General features: G+C 31.5%; 1 protein-coding gene across 1 annotated transcript; it reads left to right on the plus strand.

The window, feature by feature from the left end:
• Positions 1 to 9,213: 9,213 nt before the first annotated feature.
• LOC120067138 (ENTH/VHS protein) lies at positions 9,214 to 13,328 on the plus strand. The gene is made up of 2 exons (XM_039018577.2): positions 9,214 to 10,093; positions 11,318 to 13,328. The coding sequence occupies exons 1-2, from the start codon at positions 9,902 to 9,904 to the stop codon at positions 13,067 to 13,069; spliced, it is 1,944 nt and encodes a 647-aa protein (XP_038874505.1). The 5' UTR covers positions 9,214 to 9,901; the 3' UTR covers positions 13,070 to 13,328.
• Positions 13,329 to 21,222: the final 7,894 nt, after the last annotated feature.

A 21,222-nucleotide genomic window follows, 5' to 3' on the forward strand; every position in this document is an offset into this window, starting at 1 on the left:
TTAAGGTGTCCAATTCTGGTTCGTTAATTGCTTTTATATTATACATGTGATGTATAATTTGTTTTATTAATTATTATATGCCATAGAGTATGTCATATACTATAAAATCCTACCATAGGTTATGCATTTATTTTCATGCATCATTTATATTATAAGTGTTATAATATAGGTATATACATGATTTAATTAATATAGTATGCTCAAGCATCATATAGATAAATGTTATAATATATGCATGCATGCATTAATAGCATATCCATGTACCATTTATATTATAATTGTTATAATATATGGTTCAATAAATGTATGGATGTATGCTACAGTATGTTTCATTACCTTATTATATAAATGTTATATATAGTGAAATGAAATTGCATGATGCATGACACTACCTTAGATAATTTATAAATGTTATAATTGACTAAAATATGTCAAAGCATGCAATGTATGTTTTAATTTGTTTCATTTATTTATATTGGTTATAACTAAATGAAATTAGAAATTAAAATCGACAATTTAGAATTACATGCAAACCTTAGGTTAAAATCATCTTTTAAAATTGTTTTAAAACATGACTCGAATAGACCTAAGATCATGTTTCCAAATAGATTAGAAATTTAATTTTAATCTTTTATTCGGTTTAATAGGATTAAATTGATTCTTAATAAAAGATTAACTTTGTAACAAGTGTATCTATAAGGGACCTTTTCTCAAAGGCAAATTCTAGCTAGGTTGGGGTATTTAAGTTGACGGAAACGTAATACCCCTACTTGGGAGCTTACCTGGAAAGGTGAATTAGGTAGATTTGCTACAAGCATGTAAGTTTGATTAAAGTTTGTCGAAGAGTTTAATAGACCTTAATCAAAATTGTTTAACTATCCAAAAGCAAGTTTTTTTTTTTGGCAAATTAAGCTTTCACCAAGTTAAAATTAGTAGCCATTTTTTCCTAAGTTAATTAACCCTAGGTAAAACACTTATGGGAGGAAGACGAGGTATGTGATACTTCATTTTTTCTCTTCACGTTTCTCCCTTAAAGTTCATATTGTGATATATATACTCGGCCTCGAGGCACCGTGGGTGTTCCCCCTACGGATGACATTTGTATAAATCAATATCAAGGTGAATGGAGAGAGTAATTATAGTAAGTGGGGGCGAGAAGTATGACAACACATCCATCGGTCTCTCTCATTAGATTGAAGTAAAGTTCATGCATGATCTCGTGGCACCTTAAGTTTCCCCTATAGGATGACATTTTTGCATGACGTTTTATTCAAACTCCAGCAATGGATAGGGTTACTTTAGTTTCATGCCTTAATTGATTTTTTCCCTACGGTTGGCTCATTGGGACGGAACTCTAGAATTTAAAATGAATGGTTACACTTACAAGAATTGTTAAGCGGGTTTAACAAATTATGGATCGAACAATGGCGACTAATAGTGACAGTAACAAAGAGTTGTTATATCTATTAATTGAGATTGTCTCATTTCAGTGAAGGGGCACCTGATCACCCTACAGTGACTTTTGTCCTGCCTCACTGAAACATCATTGCAAAATAGATGTCAATTAAGATATATTATACTATTTTGCTAAAAATTGATTGGTTATCTTGATGGTTTAATGAAATTAGACTAATTATAAATTATTTGTATGGTTTCAACAAACTTCTTTAAATATGACTTCCGCTACCCCAAATTTACTCGTTGCTGACAAACTAACGGGCGAAAATTACACTTTGTGGAAAAATATGATCAACACAATCTTTATCATCGATGACCTTCGTTTTGTCCTTATAGAGGAACGTCCTCCCATTTTAGTTCTCAATGTTACTCGAAATGTTTGAGAAGTATACGAGCGATGGACACGGACAAACGAGAAGGTCCGAACGTATATCTTGGCAAGCCTTTCCGAAGTCTTGGCCAAGAAGTATGAACCCATACTCACGGCCCGTAAGATTGTAGAGTCCCTGAGGGGAATGTTTAGACAACTGTCTACACAGCTTAAGCATGATGCTCTCAAACACATTTTCAATACCCATATACAAGGAGGGACATCTGTTCGAGAATATGTTCTCAACATGATGATCCACTTCAACATGGTGGAGATGAATGAGTCCGTCATCGATGAAGCCAGTCAGGTTAGCTTCATTCTGGAATTTTTACCTGAAAGTTTCCTACAGTTCCGTAGAAATGTTGTTATGAACAGGACTACAACCTGACCACCTTGCTCAACAAGCTACAGACCTTCTAGTCTTTAATGAAAACCAAGGAACAGAAGGTTAAAGCAAAGTTGCTTCATCCTCTAAAAAGTTCCATAGAGGTTCGACCTTTAGGACAAAGTCTGTACCTTCCTCTTTCGACACCAAAAAGTGGAAGGAGAAGAAAGGTGGAAAGATGAAAGCTAACCCACCAATTGCTACCCAAAAGAGGAAGAGAGCCAAGGTTGCAAAGGGAATTTGTTTCCATTACAAATAGGAGGGACATTTGAAGAGGAACTGTCCAAATACTTGGCGGAAAAGAAGAAGGTCAAACAAGGTAAATACGATTTGCTTGTTTTGGAAACTTGTTTAGTGGAGAATGATGATTCAGCCTGGATAATTGATTCAAGCGCCATTAACTACGTTTTTTCTTCATTTCAGGGAATTAATTTTTGGTGACAACTGGAAGCTAGAGAGATGACGATGCGGGTTAGAACTGGGCACGTCGTCTCAGTTGTGGCAATGGGAGGTCTCCAGTTAACTTTACAAAATAGATATATCTTGTTAGAAAATGTATATGTAGTTTCTAATTTGAAGAGGAACTTAATTTCTGTAAAGTATTTATTTCTAAGAATGGTGTCAATATTTATTCAGCCGAACTGGAAAATAATTTGTATGTGCTAAGACCATCTGCAATTAAAGTCTTCTATAACATTGAAATATTTAAAACTGTGGCAAACTTAACGTAAAAGACTTAAAATTTCTCTTAAAGAAAATGCCCAACTTTGGCATCTAAGATTAGAACACATCAATCTCAATAGGATTGAGAGATTGGTGAAGAATGGATTTCTAAGCTAGTTAGAAGATTTTTTTTTTTACCTATGTGTGAGTCATGCCTTGAAGGAAAAATGACTAAAAGTTCTTTTACTAGAAAAGGTCACAAGGCCAAAGAATCTTTATAGCTGGTACATTCATACCTCTGTGGTCCGATGAATGTCAAAGCAAGGGGAGGTTTTGAATATTTCATCACCTTTATTGATGATGATTCAAGATATGGGTATGTTTATTTAATGCAATATAAGTCTAAATCTTTTGAAAAGTTCAAAGAATTCAAGGTTGGAGTTGAAAATGCATTAAATAGAACAATTAAGACATTTCGATTTGATTGAGATGGAGAGTTTTTTTATCTAACATTCTAGAACTATTTGATAGAGCATGGAATTGTATCTCAACTCTCTGCACTTGGTATACCTCAATAGAATGGTGTATCAAAAAGGAGAAATCGAACCCTTTTGGACATGGTTCGGTCTATGATGAATTATGCTTCCTTACCTAATTCATTTTAGGGTTTTGCAATACAGATTGCAGGGTATATTTTGAACTGTGTTCCATCCAAAAGTGTTATCATAACACCTTTGGAGTTATGGAATGGTCATAAAGCTAGTCTATGTTATTTCAAAATCTAGGGTTACCGAGCATATGTGCTTGAGGCAAATCCTAAGAAACTAGAACCTCGTTCAAAACTGTGCTTATTTATAGGCTACCCCAAAGGAATGAAAGGTGATTACTTCTTCGACCCTAAAGAAAATAAAGTGTTTGTGTTGACAAACACTACTTTTTTAGAAGAAGACCACATAAGGGAGCACAAGCCCCGCAGTAAGGTTGTGTTGAATGAACTTTTCAAAGAAACTACTAAACTTTTAACAAGAGTTGTTGAATTTGGATAATCTAGTAGGTCAAATCCACCTTAAATGTTGAGGGAACCTCGACACAGTGGGATGGTCACGAATCCACCTATCCATTGCATGGGTTTAATAGAAATTCTACCTATGGTAGCTGACCGAGATGTTGATGATCCATTGTCTTACAAGAAGGCCTCATTGTCTTACAAGAAGGCAATAAAGGATATTGACAAAGATGAGTGGATCAAAGCTATGAATCTCGAAATGGAGTCGATGTACTTCAATTCGGTTTGGGATCTTATAGATCTACCTGATAGAGTTAAACCTATAGGTTACAAATGGATCTACAAAAGAAAACAGGGTGCTGGCGAGATGGTGCAAACCTTCAAGGCTAGACTAGTGGCAAATGGTTATACTCAAGTTGAAGGAGTTGACTATGAGGAGACTTTCTCACCTGTTGCCATGCTGAAGTCTATCAGAATCCTTCTGTTCATTGCCTCATATTATGATTAAGAGATTTGAAAAATGGACGTCAAGATTGCTTTTCTGAATGACAATCTTGAAGAGACCATTTATATGAAACAGACCGAGGGATTCATAGCCCAAGATCAAAAGCAAAAGGTTTACAGGATTAATTGGTCCATTTATGGACTGAAGAAAACTTCTCGATCTTGTAATATAAGCTTTAATACTGCGATCAAATCTTATGACCTTGGTTAGAACGTTGATGAGTTTTGTGTATACAAAAGGATTAACAACAGTTCAGTTGCTTTCCTAGTGTTATATGTAAACGATATCCTACTTAATGGGAATGATGTAGGTCTACTGACTGAAGTTAAGAGTTGGCTACTGACCCAATTCCAAATGAAAGATTTGGGAAAGACTCAGTTTGTTCTAGGAATCCAGATCTTTAGAGATCAAAAGAACAAAAGGCTAACTTTGTCTAAAGCATCATACATTGACAAGATGCTTGTCAAGTATTTAATGCAGAACTCCAAGAGAGGTTTATTACCTTTTAGGCATGGATTCACATTGTCTAAGGAATGGTATCCTAAGTGAAGGAACTCTATACAAAGAGAACTAGTGAGCGGAAGCAAGATCGTTCCAAACCCCATTGTGACAGAACATACACAATAAACAACAATAATTATGCAAATAAACTTAAAATTACAACATGCTTCCAAAGGAAAATACTACAGATCAAGTGAACTTACCCTTGAAGAACTTTTCTTCTTGTTTCCCTCGATCTAACAGTACAAACGTTCAGCAGCACGAACAACACGCCTCAGCATACACCCCAACAAATATAAATCTTTTTCACTAATGAAAATGAAACGTATCAATCATTTGATCATATAATATAAATTTATACTATAGTATGATACATGAGTATGCTTAATGATACATGTTATCATATAATATAACAATTATATTCATCATGATGCATGAGCATGCTTATAATATCATGCAACTATGTAATATGACATTTATATTAACTATGATGTATGATAAATGTTTATCTTAAGGTAGGATTTTTAAAACTATATGGCATACATTATGCAACATATGAATTTAATCATACATCACAAGTAAAATTAAATAAACAACAAGATTGGACCCAATTTTGATACCCTAAAAAATAATTAAATCAATATAATTCGAAAAAATAAAAAATAAAACTGCTGCCAAAGCTGAAATCGTCTCCACTACCCTAATTATGGGAGATGTTTACATTTTAACAAAAAATGGAATATTCTTCTTTCTCCTTCTTTGAAAAATGTGTGATTTGAATTTTTTTCTTATAAATTTCTCTCATACATCTCCTACTCCTTTCTCCCAAAATTAATCGTTGTGAACCCACAACTCTGCATCGATTCTCTTCCTTTAGAATAACGAGGGAAGTCTTGTGGTGGTGTTTCCCTTGTTTTAACTGTATTGCTGCGTTGGTGAGACCGAAAGGGAGAAGAAACATGACCGTTCGTGAGATCGGGAGAGGAAGCTTGAAGAATTTTTGTCTTTAAGAGTAAGTTCTCAAATTTCTCTCTTTCCTCTCCAAAGTTGTTGTGTAATTTTATTTATTGTTTATCCTGTGAATTTTGTTCATGTTTCTCTGAGTTTTATGTTTTTAATCAATTGAAAATTAAAATATATGGCGTTCATACACTTCCGCCTGGGATTCAATCCCTTCAGCTGTAAAATAACACTGCGCTCCATGCAGCGTTGCTATGCTCGACCTCAATGTTGCAACATTGTTGCCGAACATAGCTACGTTGGGCTTTCTATGTTGCAGCATAAAGTACAATATCGTAGTCGCTCCATCACAGATTGCAATGTTCTGCTTTGTTCTTTGTCTGATTAGCTCCGTTTTTTATCTCAACCTTCAGCAACGCTTGCCAATCTTCAAAACGGACTTACAGGCTCGATAGCATAAAGTAGATACCCGAAACAATAAGCCCTTACAACTTTAATCAACATTAAAATAGTAAATCTAAGTGCTAAAATCGAAATTATCCAATTTTACAAACCAACATTCATAATGTAGAACACCCATCCTTTCTCCGATTTTCTTAAAATAAATAAATAAATAAATGTACGATTTGACTCTGATACCAACAAGGAATCGAATTCCTCACGGAAGCATGTGAACGTCATGCATTTGGAGGTCAATTTGAAAATATAAAATACAGAGAAAATAAATAAGATAAACAATGTTAATTTAAGTATGCTACTGAGAGATGAAGAAGACATCGCAATGAATTTACCCTTAAAGAAATCGTTCTTCACGTGCTCCTCTCTGAAGTCATGAACAAAGATCTTCCTCACAAACACAGCAAGACCAAATAACTTTTCTTGGACACCACCACCAAAGTCTTCCTTGGTTATTCTCAAGGTAAGGATTAATATAGAGTTGTGGGCTCATCTACTTAATTTTGGTGAGGGAATTGATTTCTTTTAGAGAGAGTTTTTGAGAGGAAGAAGAATTACAGAGAAGAAAATAACGTACTGTCTCTTCTCAAAACTTTATGCAGAATTATGTGAAAGAGAAGGAGGGAGGAGTTATCCTCCACTATCATGATGAAATAACTCTCAAGGGAGTTATTCCTTAACTTAATTTAAAGAGTTACATTAATACTAACTTTAATGTAAAGAACTTTATATTAAATTAAAACTTTGTATTATACCATATATAATATAATCACCACAAGTTTAAATCATATTCAAACTATATTCTCTCACAAAACCTAGTTTTAATATGAATCATATTCATATTAATTTTAACCTTTAGTTTTATTTGAATCTCATTCATATAATTAGTATTTGAATCATATTCAAATATTTATCTCTCTCATTAAACTTTATATTATAAAGTATCCATATACATTATATTAATTGTATCTCATACAATTAATTCCCTTTAATTAATACGAATAATTCAAATTAATCCAAAATTAATTGATTATTATATAACTTTTATTGAGGTAGTAAGGGGACCTCATGAACCTAGAAATTAGAAGCTCCAACGATACGAGATTAATTAATTAAACCCTTTAATTAAATTAATCAAAATTCATTGACTGTGGTCACTTCATTAAAGATTGACAGTTGTACTCTTCACATTGTAGATATATTTTGGTGTCCATGGATATAACCAAGTAACAATAAATTGACCCTTCACAAATTGCTCGTAACTACAACTGGGTCAAATTATCGTTTTACCCCTGTAGTTACATTTAACTCTTTAAGTACCACTGATCCCTCTAATGAACAATTAATTATAGTCCAACTATAGACTATACCCCTCTCTGGCTAGTAAATAGTGAAGGCTTTCATTGTTCAAGATCCAGAATCAACCCTTAAGGGAGTAATTCATCTACTTTTCCTATGATTGAGAAGAAGTGAATTCCGCCTTGTGTAGCTGTGTTCCTAGTTCCCTACTCGAATAAATCTCCAAAATGGTAAGCATATTTATGTTGGCAAAGCTAGCCAGTCTCACCCATACAAATCAAAAGATTGCCTTTATAGGCAGAAGTTCACAACTCACTCAGGATTAAGGTTAAGTTACCTATGGTCATCATAATAAAATGTAAGTCTTTTCAAGTAATGGCGTTATAAAGAAAGACTAGTCATTTCATGGTCCAGTCTTATAGAAACTCTTTGTATAAAATACGTTGTACTCCTGAGAAGAGATTGTGTCGTTTGTGACTTGGAGAGGAAACATCATGAAGAGAGGTCTTCAAAGGTGAGTTCCTCATGATCTCTTATTTTTCTATCAGTAGTATACTTAAATTAGCATGTTTGTTATGTTTAATTTCTCTATATTTTATGTTTTTAAAATTGATCTCCAGATGCATGGTTCACACTTTTCTGCGAGGAATTCGATTCCCTCACTGTAGTATATGGATAAAGTTAAATGTCTTATCCTTGTGACACTACGGATGTGACCCACTTTGTAATTGTTACAATTATTGTAAAGTATTACAAACGAGATCTTAATTGCTCACGTGGAGACATGTGAGTGGGGGTATTCTGTACAAAGAGTTTGTATAAGACCGAACTGCAAAATGATTAATCTCTCTTTATAACACTATTGACTGAACAAATTAACATTTTATAGGATGACCATAGGTGACTCGACCTTAATTTTGGGTGAGTTATGAACTCTTGTCTATGAAGGCGATCCTTTGATTTGTATGTATGAGAGTGGCCATACTCACCGACTCAATATATCTACCATTTTGGGGATTTGTCCTTGTAGGGAGCTGGGAGCATAACTACACAAAATGGAATTCATTCATTCCCGTCTTTTGGGTAAGTAGACGAATTGCTCACTTGAATTCTGACTCCAAGTCTTGAACAATGGGACTTCTCCCTCTCACTAGGCTTGGAGAGTTTTGTTTGTGGTAGGACCATAAATAGGTTATTTATTAGAAGATCAATGGGACTTAAGAAGTTGATGTAATTACAGGAGTAAAACGATAATTTTGACTCGAGGATAATTTTGATCCAGTTGTAATTATGAGTGTTCGTGAAGGATCGACTTACTGACGATTGGTTATATTCCTAAATAACTAAGCAAAACAAGTGCATACCCACCCTAAATCACCCAAAACACATATAAAAATGATTTGGAGTTAGACATTTCAAGTTCGAAGTTAGAACTTGAAAGATAGTTCCGAGATGTTGTGAGATAAAAGCCAGTACCTAAAAAGCTAACTAAAACATGTGCATACTCACCTTAAGTCACATATAAAAATGATAGTATCTAAAAAGCTATTTAAATCATACGTAACCCCATCCCTAAATCACTTAAAGCACATAGAAAAATTATTTGTGACATATTTACGAGATGAAAACATGATTTCGACCTAAAAACAATATCTTCAAAAACTAGTTAAAACACGTTCATCCCCACTCTAAATCACCTAAAACATATATAAACATGATTTTGACCTCTCAAAGACCCCAAAAGTCTCTAACCCTTGAAATTTGTCTTATTTTTGGCAATTTTCTAATCAACAAGTGGATTGGAGAGAGGATAAAGCACAGCACACTCATGAACGGAAACGTCGAGATCTTCAACAATTTACCAAAAACATAACCAAATTTGGAAAAGAAAGAAGAAGAAGAAGGAAAAAAAGAAAAAAAAAACTTCCGTCCCACCTTTGTTTACCCCGAAAGCTTCTACATTCTTTCTCTCTTCCAATCCCTCACCCATGGCTGAACCGTTTCGATTGGAAGAAGATCTCTCCACAAAATGGATTATGGAATTGAAGACCAAAGTTGTTCATATTAAGATCGCCGCCTCCGATCTCAATGCTACATAATTTCTGATCCCTTTCTGATTTCTTATCCGATTCAACCACGCTGGATAATTCTCTAATCTTTTCTCGCCGTTGGATTTGCATCACACGGTGCCGGTGCCGCCGTCGCGGTCGTACTATACCCGACCCGAGAGTGGAGTAATATATATATATATATTGCCGCTGTTGAAAATTCCGGATGGTGTCTCTGTTTGTTTGACTAATGATCATGATGGAAGAGCGAGGAGAGGGAGCTAAGGTTAGGGTTTTGATCGAGAAGGCTACGAACTCCACGGATTCGGAGGTCCATCCTCGGCTTCTCAAGGCTATCAAATCGGTTGTTCGGAATTCCGATCCAGAGCTTCGAGTCGCCGCCCAAACTCTTATGGACCTTATGAAGCGCGACCATTCTCAGGTTTCTTGTCTAATTTTATTATTATTATTATTTTTTTTTTTTTTGAATTTTAGATTTTATGTTCATGAGTTACAATTATTTGATGCAGGCTTGTTTTATGGCATATACGGTTCATTAGATTTTACCTGAAGTTTGTATTCGTTCGTTTCGGAATTTTCTTTTTGGTTTTTGCGTTCATTAGGTTCTCTGCCTTGGAATTGGATTGAAGTTTAGCTTAATTGACATCTTGACTTATGTAAGGACTGTTCATAGATGGAATAAGAAAAGAAATATTTTAAGAGAATTGCGTTAATTAGGGTCCTGCGGGCCATCGTAAATCTCCTTCTAAGAAAGGGGTTTCTTCTTTACGTGTTTTTTCTCTAAGCAATATCTCAAAGCAATAGGCGTAGTTACTGCAATCGTTGTTTGATTACAGTGCTTGGATTTTCAAGCCTTTTCAATGCACCATTGCCCTGGAATGATGTGCTTTGGCAAAATTTTTAGCACTATAGTTCATAAATTAGTGAAGAATTGAGTTTTGATGTTCTTGTGAGTTGCCACCCAGCTTGTAGATTTTGTACTGCAGGCTGCTTCACTGTCGTTCCTCTCTAGTTTACATGTGTTGTAAAATTGTTTCTTGACTGACTGCAAATTTTAATTTTCAAAACTAGTAGAAAGTGGATGACAAAATCGAAGAAACTTATATGGTAGAAATAGTGTTTAATGTTTATTAGCCTAATTTTTTAAAACTAAAAATAAAAAATCAAATGTTATCAAATGCGCTCTGTTGCATAAATCTCAGTTATAGGATTGACTTGTTCATCAAGATAAGCTCACGACGAGGAGTTCAGTAATTTTTATTTTGTTTAGGAGATCAGAAGTATTAGAGGTTATTACGCATATTTATTTATTCTGTAGTATAACGCAATATCTTTTGCTTATTTTTTTTTCTCTCTCATTGACTGGGAAGGTAGTGGAACTTTGGAGGGACCGAAGTGGTATAAGTGCTTGAGTTTGTCTTATTCGAGGCGTCGAGTGTTATTATCTTGATATGTCTTCTTTTTACAGTAGTATAGGACAAATTATAGGACTCAGAAAGAACCAAATGTCCTCTTTGTTACCGTGGTCTCATTGTTTCATCTTTTTGAGCTGTTGCAAATCATTGTGAAGAGAATAGCAACAGAGATTAGCCTGATAGCAATGGTCGAATTACATGAATCTTTGATCCCTTTTCTTTTTTGGCAGGTCCGCTATCTTACACTTCTGGTAATTGATGAACTTTTCATGAGATCAAAGCTTTTCAGATCTCTTGTCGTTGAGAAATTAGATCAACTGTTGACATTAAGTGTTGGATTCAGAAGAAATATGCTACTTCCTGAACCAGCAGCTGTGGCATCTATTTTGCGTTCAAAGGCAATAGAGTTTTTGGAGAAGTGGAACGATTCTTTTGGTATTTACCACAGAAAGCTTAGATTAGGTTATGACTACCTGAGGAACACTCTTCGACTCCAGTTTCCAAATATACAAGCAAATGCAATGCGGCTACAGCAAGAGAGGATGGAAAGAGAAAGAAGGTCAAAAGAGATACTGCTTGGCAAGTTTGAAATGTTGAAAGGGAATTTTTCTTCTATCAAGGAAGAAATTCAGTCGACTTTAGACGAGATCAAGGAGTGTTTGGATATTGTTCATTCTAAAGAGGATACCATTGCCATGATTCCTTTGGACGATGGCACTACGGAAGAGTTTCGATCCGTTGAGCTGAGACAGATCCGTCTTGATGCACTGAAAGAAGGAGAAACGGTTCATGAGAATCATGATAATAAAGTGATTTTTGATGCATTAAGGGAGCTTTATAAGCTCATGTCAAAACATCTGGTTTCCATCCAAGAGTGGACCTCTGTTCTTGTTAGGGTTGACTCAACGGACATAAGATTCAGGGATTCAGCCTTAAGGGAGTTCATCGATATACGAAATAGTCTACGTGCAGTGAAGAAGAGATGTGAAGAATTGGGTTCTAACTTTGCAGAAAGTGCAAACCATGATGACGAAGACGAAGATTTCTGGGAAGAAGGTCCGGTCGGAGTGATGGAGAATGGAGGTTCAAGGAAAAATGAAGATCTTGTTGTCGCGCCCACATCCAATGTGATTAAAAATGCAGACACTAAAACCAGTAGAGAAGCACATGTTGGCAATGCGGTGCCAAATGGTGAAGTTTGTAGTAGTAATCCATCCTCCTTGAGGAACAAGCTCTTAGCTGATGCTCCAGTTATTGAATGGGGGTCTTTCTTAAATACTTGGGATTCAAAGACGGAGATTCTAGCTAACCAGCGAGGATTAGAGCTTGAAAGCCACTGGGGTCGAGTAGACTACGATGCAACTATTCCTGCCGAGAAAATTGCAGAACTGAATGTCCGGGCTACACTTTACAAGGAAGATCAACCCGAAATTCAACCATGTCGTGCTCCTTTAAGGAAAGGAGGACTTTGTCCGAGAAGGGATCTAAAAGTGTGCCCATTTCATGGACCTATTGTGCCACGTGATGATGAAGGACGACCTTTGAATGTGAGCTCTTCATTGGATGAAACAACTCCTGATCTGGATATTGGATCTGTTGAAAAGCTAGCGAGACAGGCTGTGAAAAATGTACGTGCCCGAGATAAAGAGGCAGCAGAGAAGAGAGAACGTGACAAAAAAACACTGAAACGAGCCAAACTTGCAAAAATTAGAGAGCACAATGAAGTTGTTTTGCGCGACGCTGCATTGGCATCGACGTCAAGATCTTCTGCTCTGGGCGAACATATGGAAACAACCAGTGAAGGGACCGGATCAGCTCGGAATGAGAAGAAAACACTTGCGTCGATGCTGCGTAAGAAAGCATCGACGAAAGATAGGTTATCACAGAGACTGTTGGGTGCAAGGTCCAGGGCTTTAACTAAGAGGGAGCTTACACTGAATGAAGAGGCAAACTATAGAGAAGCATTTCCAAATCAGTGGTAAACTCACTCTCCCTCTCTTGTGGGTAATTTTAAGGTTGATTGTCCATAAGATGAAATTGTTTATTGGATAAAATTTTGTGTATATTTATTTATTTATTTCCCTCTCCCATGAAGCATTTGAGTAGAGCAAAGATAAAAGAAAAATACATTTATTTGCATATATATATATATATACCAGCAAGAAACATGTATGATGATGACGTGGAATCTTGTAGTTTAAATTTCAAGTAAAAAAAGTGGTGAGTTCTACAATTTATAAATTTTATCGTTGAAGATTATTCCAAAACATTAAGAAAATATTTATTCAACAAACTCATAAATGGATGAAAAGAGGGAGTTTGATTTTGAAGAAATGATATTAATGAAATTTTGAAATATAATATGTTATTTTTCTAATTTTTATTTTTGAAAAAATAAACAAATAATGTTCTAATAATATAAGAAATAAATTTTAAATAAGCAAAATATAAACTTATATAAAATCATAAAATTTAAATAAAGAATTATCATTCCATAAATAATTAATACTATTCCAAATTTATAATTGAAACTAGGCCTCCTTTACTTCCCAACTAAGAAGTGGGATTCATTTGATTACCTTTGATTCGTAATTGTGGGTCTCTATTTGTAACTAATAAAGTTTGAAAATTATATGGGATCCACTATTAAAAGGGAAAAAAATTGAAGGATTTTTAAGATTTTGCCATGGTTATTAATTATTGTTTCTTATCGATTTTGTTGTGACCTTAAAATCGGTAACGAAACTTAAATAAAGGTCCTTTCGTCGTTCTCAGTAAATTGATTTCATTGTGACCGTGAATCGAAGAAACTTATAGGGTAGAAATAGGGTAGACCTTAGTTATTAAATTTGAAAATTTTCTATTACTTTCTTAAGCTTAGATGATTTTATGTATGTTAAACACACCTTAACTACATATGATATGGTTTGCTACTAGACAAAAATTAACTTCTTTACAATACAAATAATATAAAGAAGTGGACAATTGAAGTACTAAATAGAGTTTTTCCTTTTTTTTTTTTTTTGGAAAATAAGTACTAAAAGTTTCAAAGTGCTTAATCTTTTGTTATGAAGTCTAAATATTTTTTAGATTTTTCTATTTATAAGAATTTTTCTTATGAAATGGATATTTTTAAATATAAAAAATATTAAAAAAATATTTAATATATATGGTCGATTGAACAGTCAAACAAAATAATGTAATATGTGTTTCAACATATTTTCTTTTTGAAGTAATTATGAAATCCATTTTATAAAGCTTCGACCCTATTTAGTACTTATTTTCAAAAAAAAAAAGGGGGGGTAGCATACCATATCATATGTAGTTAAGGTGTGTTTAACATACATAAAATCATCTAAGCTTAAGAAAGTAATAGAAAATTTTCAAATTTAATAACTTTTCTCTGCCTCTAACAGACAGGGCTCAACAGTTCACATTGTTGATTGGTGGCAATTCAAGACCTTTGGGTTTCTTCCATGAGAAGTTAAGCACTTTTAAAACTTTTTACTATGAAGTGTAAATATTTTTTAATCTTTTTTATTCTTAAAAAGACCCCTTTTCATAATTTAACCAATAATATAGTGATATTGAATTAAAATTCAAAGTTTGTAGTCATTATTTTTAAAAGTTTAAAATAGACTACTACGAAGAAAAGAAGATAAAATACTATTTTGATTCTTATACTTTGAAAATTGTTTAATTTTAGTCCTTATACTTTTCAATTGTCAAATTTTAGTTTTCGTAATTTCAGTAAATCTTAAGTTTAGTCTCCAATATTCGTTTCTTGTTGATTTTTTAAAAAAACTTGTCATTTAATAGCATTTTAATTAAAAATATATTCATACATGATTTTTTTGCATGAAAATTATTATTATTATTTAATCAATTTCAGTAAAAATTAACTTTGTAGATTAATTTTAAAATTTATTGAAGTACGCAGATTAAAATTGGACAATTGAAAGTATATGAATTAAAATCAAAAAAATGAAATGAGGTAATATATATATTTTTTTAAAAAAAAATAATTGGATGAATTTAAAATTTGATTTATAATATATAATGGAAGAAGAAAAGCATTACTTGTGAAGTGAGAAATTATGTAAAGGCCAAACCATTAGAGTATCTCTCTAATCAATGACATTGTTTGCTTAACTCTTGGAGTAACTTTGGACTCAAGTGATACTTTGTGCCATTATATCAATTCCAAAACTTTCTTTTTAAATCATGATGATGGTCTCAAAATTTATTATTAATTCTCCCTATATTCTTACTCTTTTTTTTGTTTTCTTCACATCTCAACATTGAAAAATTCTTGATCACTAAAAGAAAAGAATTTTGTTAAGGCTTTGAATTTTTTTTCCCAATTTTTCTTGGAATATTCTTATTACTTCTTGAATTATTTCTAGTTATTTGTTTGTTAGTTTTTTTCCCCTAATTTTTAAAATGTTCTCATGAATATTTTGACTTTTTATCTCATACACATAGTAAATTATTTATGATAATTTATTCATTAGAATGAAAGTAATATTGGTTTGGAGAATGAATTGAAATCAAAGATAGATTTAGTATGGATCTAGGGGCTCGAGCCCCCCTCAACTCTATGCTCTTTATATATATATATATATTTGGCATAGTATTAAAATCCCAATGATGAATCTATCTGCTATCCCCTCTTAAATCCAGGTTCAAACCCCAATTACATTTATTTTTACTAAATTATATAAAATTTCTAGATCTTCCACTAAAATCTGTATATATTAAGATAGTTGTTTAAAAATATGTTTGATCTCTAAACTTTCGTAATAATTTAGTTTCTAAACTTTATTTGGTAACGATTTAGTTCAACTTTCAAATTTTAATATTTTAGTCTTTGAACTTTATTAAGTAATAATTTAGTTCCTATATTTTGAACTTATAGCAATTTAGTTCATTTCATAAAAAAAATCATCAAAACTAAATGTCAAATTTTATTACGTTACAACTTAGTCTTTAAAGTTTATAAATAAAATACATTTTTAATCAAGTTATCAATCAAAATATGTAAGAAATATCCCATTAAATCATAGTAATATTTTTTATAAAAGGGACTTATGAAGCACCTATACTTCATATTAGACAAAGAATCAGTATCAGACACGTATCGGATACCGATACTTCTAGATACTTCGCAGATACGTATCTGACACGCGATTTGACGTATCTATATTTTCAAATACTTTCCAGATACGTATCTGACACGCGATTTGACGTATCTATTTCTATGCGTATTTTTTCTTTAAGAAAAAAGGCAAGTAATTGATATAATTTTTCCCAATCTAAAATTACGCAACCTATTTACAAAGCTCACTACTCGAGTCCAAAACTAAAATAAAAATAAATAAATAACGGACCAAACCATAGACTAGAATCATCTAATCTTCATCTTCACATTTGAGTCCCCACAAAGTCTACCAAAATATAAACTATTTGGATGTTTTCAACAATAAATTCTTCGTTTATCTTCATACTTCTCTCTCTAATCTTTTCTTCTTCTTCTTTGCAATATGAGTCACTTTTCTATTGCATATTATTAACTATTGTACTTCAACATCTTAGATGTTGCTTTTTTTGTATTGTATTTCAATGTTTGTATTCTATTTTGTGCTATTGTTATTAACTTGTATGCTAAATTTATCTATATCCTAGATTTTTTTAAAGAAAAAAATGTATCTTCAACGTATCAATATCCTCGTTTTTTAAAAATATATATAAAAAAGTGACATATCCTTAGACGTATCCGTATCTTAGTTTTTTAGAAATTGACGAATCGCCGTATCCGATCGTAATCATATCTGTATATGTGCTTCATAGAAAGGGACTAAATTATTACTAATTAAAGTTCATGGACTAAATTGTTAATTATTTGAGAATACAATGATTAAATCATCACCAGTTAAAGTTTAGCAACTATGTTAATGAGAGACCAAAAGTTTTTTTTAACCATAATAGTTTAGTCCTTAAACTTTGATGTTTGTGTCAAAAAAGTTCATCAATCCATAAACTTTGAGGTTTGTCTTTGTGTCAAGAAAGTTCATCAATCCGTAAACTTTGAGGTTTGTCTTTGTGTCAAGAAAGTTCATCAACTTTAAAAGTAGAATAAGTCTTTCGTGAACTTGTAATTTTATATTTAATATGTCTGGAAGTGCGTGTAGTAAGCATCACTCAAAGTCTTAAGCTTCCACATTATTTTATTTTTTGATCTAATCATCTGTGGCAAACATCACATACATCGATGTGCAAATCTTCCTCTTTTGTAAGTCATATTTTTCTACTTAAACAAATTTATTATTGTTGTCATGTGAAAGATTAGCTAAGTTCATTTTATGTTCGAATTTTCACATCAACTTAAAATAAAAGACGACTAAATTATTTTAATGGATTATAATAAATAAGTTCGACTCAATATGACAAGGTAATTAGAATTGTCTCATTCAAGTCTTTGTAAACGGTCACTTTAATATCACACTACTTGTTGTCACACACTTCCAATAATAATATTGACATGTAATTAATTAATTAGTCTAAAATAAATAAGCATCTAATCAAAATCACACCATATTCATTAACACCTTTTTAGTCATGGACACCAAATTTTGATAAAACATTTAATAAAAGAACCCAAGTTATGGACATTGCACATCTTATACATATCACTCAATGTATTGTTCATAAAATTTTCTACTATTAAATGCACTACTTATGCATTTTAGTGGAAGTAGAACAAATAATAATAAGAATAAGAATAAAGTTTTGGGAAAAAAAAGTCAATTTATATTCTTAAATGAACTAATAATTATTATATAATTCAAATCTAGAACTTAAAAAAAAATGTATCAATATTGAACTTTTGTAACTATTTCAATTTCATAATTCGTTTAATTTTAGATTTTCTTATTAACATTCGGTGAATGTAACAATTTATACTCTGAACTTCAACAATTAATTTCAATTAACTTAATTGACCGATTTTAAAAAATAGGTGATAAATATCTCTTCTCAAAAGTTTTTTTTATCATATTAATTCAATAAGATATTAGTAACTTCTCTTAAACATTGTCAAAATGAACATAGTTCAACTAACATAATGCTTGTATCATTAACTTCGAAGTCAGAAGTTCAAACGTCTGATAATATATTTAAGTTCAACAGTAATTGACATGATCTTCATCTTTAGAAGTCGAAGATTCGATCCCTCGTATCCTAATGTGATTTACTAGAAAAGAAAAGGAAAAAAACATACTCACACATGAGCCTTGGAAGGTTCCTATGGGAATTTAAGAGCATGAAAGGCCACCAACAATAAACATACAATAGAGTCAGCTCCCATGCCTTTGACAATTATTGGCAATGAATTAGAGATTAATATCCCACCCACCACTCCCCCACATTATTCAGCTTTGGATCAAACATCAATTAATGGAACCCCACTATCCATCCAAAGGTATGTTTTGGCCTACATTATTGCCTACTTCCATTCTATTCTTCAATTATTTGTACCATATATATATATATCCTAACAAAATCTACTCTAATCTTTTCTACATTCATCTACCGTTTTAATCTATGTTCGGTCTGCTATATAACACGTGTTTGATTTTTCGTAAAAGAATGGAATTTTTTTTTTTCTTTTTTGAATTCAAAAATATAGTGGGAAGGAAAATTTTGAATCTCTCTCTTGGTCGAGAGTAAATATTTTATGCTAGTAAAACTATGTTCATATTGAAAAAGAAAATGATATGGTGAAGTTTATGTAGTTTGTGTTTTAGATTTATAATTTATTATAATTACTATGTTGCTTTAACCGATTTTTTAGTAAAACAACTAGAGTGAAAGATAGAATCTCCAATTTTAAAGGTTGAGTATATGCCAATTAAGATTAAGCTAATTATGTATAACTTGAAAAGATACCTTTTATAAATTTTGAGATATGTAATTATTTATTAGTCGTGAAATATTATTATACAAGTCATAATTAAATTTAGATACCAAATATGAGGAATAATTGTTGAGTTGACCATTTTTTTTTTTTTGGCAAAAAATAGAATCTACCCACTTTTTAAAACCTACTTTTTTTTTTTTTCTTTTTTTAACATTTTGCTTGCTTCATCATAGCGTTAAATTACCAAAATAACCTTAATGTGAGTGCGTGATCAACTCTCGACTCTCGTTCTTGCTACTATATAAATTGAATTTTGAAGTTTTCACTTTCAAAATGTTTATTAAATTATTAACTCTATTCATATTAATCATTTTTAAAAAATTGACCTCTTTTTATTGGTAAAAAATATTTAAAGTCTTTAATCATTTTTGGTTTTTTTCCTTCAAAAATATTTTTTAGAGAGACAAAAGATCCAACCTCTGATTTCAAGGGAGTGAGTGTATGTCAATTATCATTGAGTTAATTTCACTTCGACATCTTTTGTGCAATTTTCAATTTGGTTTGAATATCTAAAAAATAAGTCTCCTACTTATTCATCGACCTCTAGTACTTTATTCAAAAAAGAAAAAGAAAAATTATTCATGCATACGTAGTTCAAGTGAGGAATTCAACCTTTATATCTCTTGGGAAAGAATACATATTTTAGTTTGGAATTGTTGTAGCCTTATACCTCGACAAGTTAGTAAATAAATATTAAATTATTTTATTTTATATACAATAACTAAAATAAATCTACTATTAACATTTGCATCTTTTCTATGATATTTATAAGTTTTTTAAAAATATTAAATTTTGTTGATCTATATTAATGGTTAATTAATAAGAAAATAACTTTAATTTTTCTTTTAAAAAAATAGTTGTTTCCAAATTATGAAAAATTAAGTTCACATAATTTAGATTTTTTTAAAAGTTTAGGACTATGCTCCAAATGGCTGAAATTTGTGTTTGAAGAAAAAAGAAAGAAAGAAAGATGGGAATCTTAATATTATATTATTTGTCTAGCCAATTAGAAGTCTAACTTCTTAGGAAAACTAATTATTTCAAACAAAACAATTAAAAAATGAAATTCCATGTTGAAATTTATTCCAAAGTACAATAATTTGAGAGAGAAACTAATTATTGTTATTATAAATATATATTTTGGTCCTACTATTTAGTTTCTATTTCAATTTGGTCCTAATCTTTTGAAAGTTTCAAAATATATATATATAATATATATATATATATATATATATATATATAATATATATATATATCAATTTTGTCCTCATTTTTACAATAGGTTAAAATTAATTAACAAAATGGTGATAGAAATGGAATTTCAAAATGTCAAAATCAACTATTGGTTAATTAAATTTAAAATGCTCAATGTTTTAATTTGATGAAATATGTATATTTATTGCCCAACAAATTTGTACCTTGATACATAGGAACTTACTTGACTTGAAACTGTTGTTTGTTATAGAAAATTGGGTCAATAAAATATAAAATTTATCATTAATTATCAAGCTCAAGAAAATTACTATTATAGCTTCATAGATGGTAATTCTTTTGATATTTTGTGATTTTTTTAGTACAAAATGGATGAATGATTCAAATAATAGAACTATTGCTCGTTAACATCTACTGAGTTGAGTTATGTTCGTTTTGACATTAAAACTTTTAAAAGATTAGGAATATTTCTTTTAAGTACCCAAACAACAGAAATTGAAACATATATGTTTCATTTGGAAACCATTTGATTTTTTATTTTTATTTTTGAAATTTAAGCCTATTTTATCTACATTTCTATGGTGATTTGCATTTTTTTAAGTACAATGGTTGAATTCTTAGCTAAATTCCAAAAACAAAAATAACTTTTTGAAAACTACTTTTTTTTAGTTATCAAAATTTGACTTGTTTTTTAAATTATTGATAAAAAGTAGATAAAAAAAGGAACAAATTTGAAAGTAGAAATAGTATCTATAGACTTAATTTTCAAAAACAAAAATAAAAAATGAAATGATTACCGAACCAAACCATATTTAACTTCATTAGTATTAAATTAAATATATAACACAGATATCTAATCTGTAAGTCATTCTCAAATGGGTCGCTTAGTTTTTAAAATTTTTCCATTTTATCCTTATTGTATTGAATTTCAATTAGGTTCTTCCT

This window comes from Benincasa hispida, chromosome 12 (assembly GCF_027475165.1).
Source record: "Benincasa hispida cultivar pf3 chromosome 12, pf3_genome.v1.1, whole genome shotgun sequence".
Taxonomy (NCBI): Eukaryota; Viridiplantae; Streptophyta; class Magnoliopsida; order Cucurbitales; family Cucurbitaceae; genus Benincasa; species Benincasa hispida.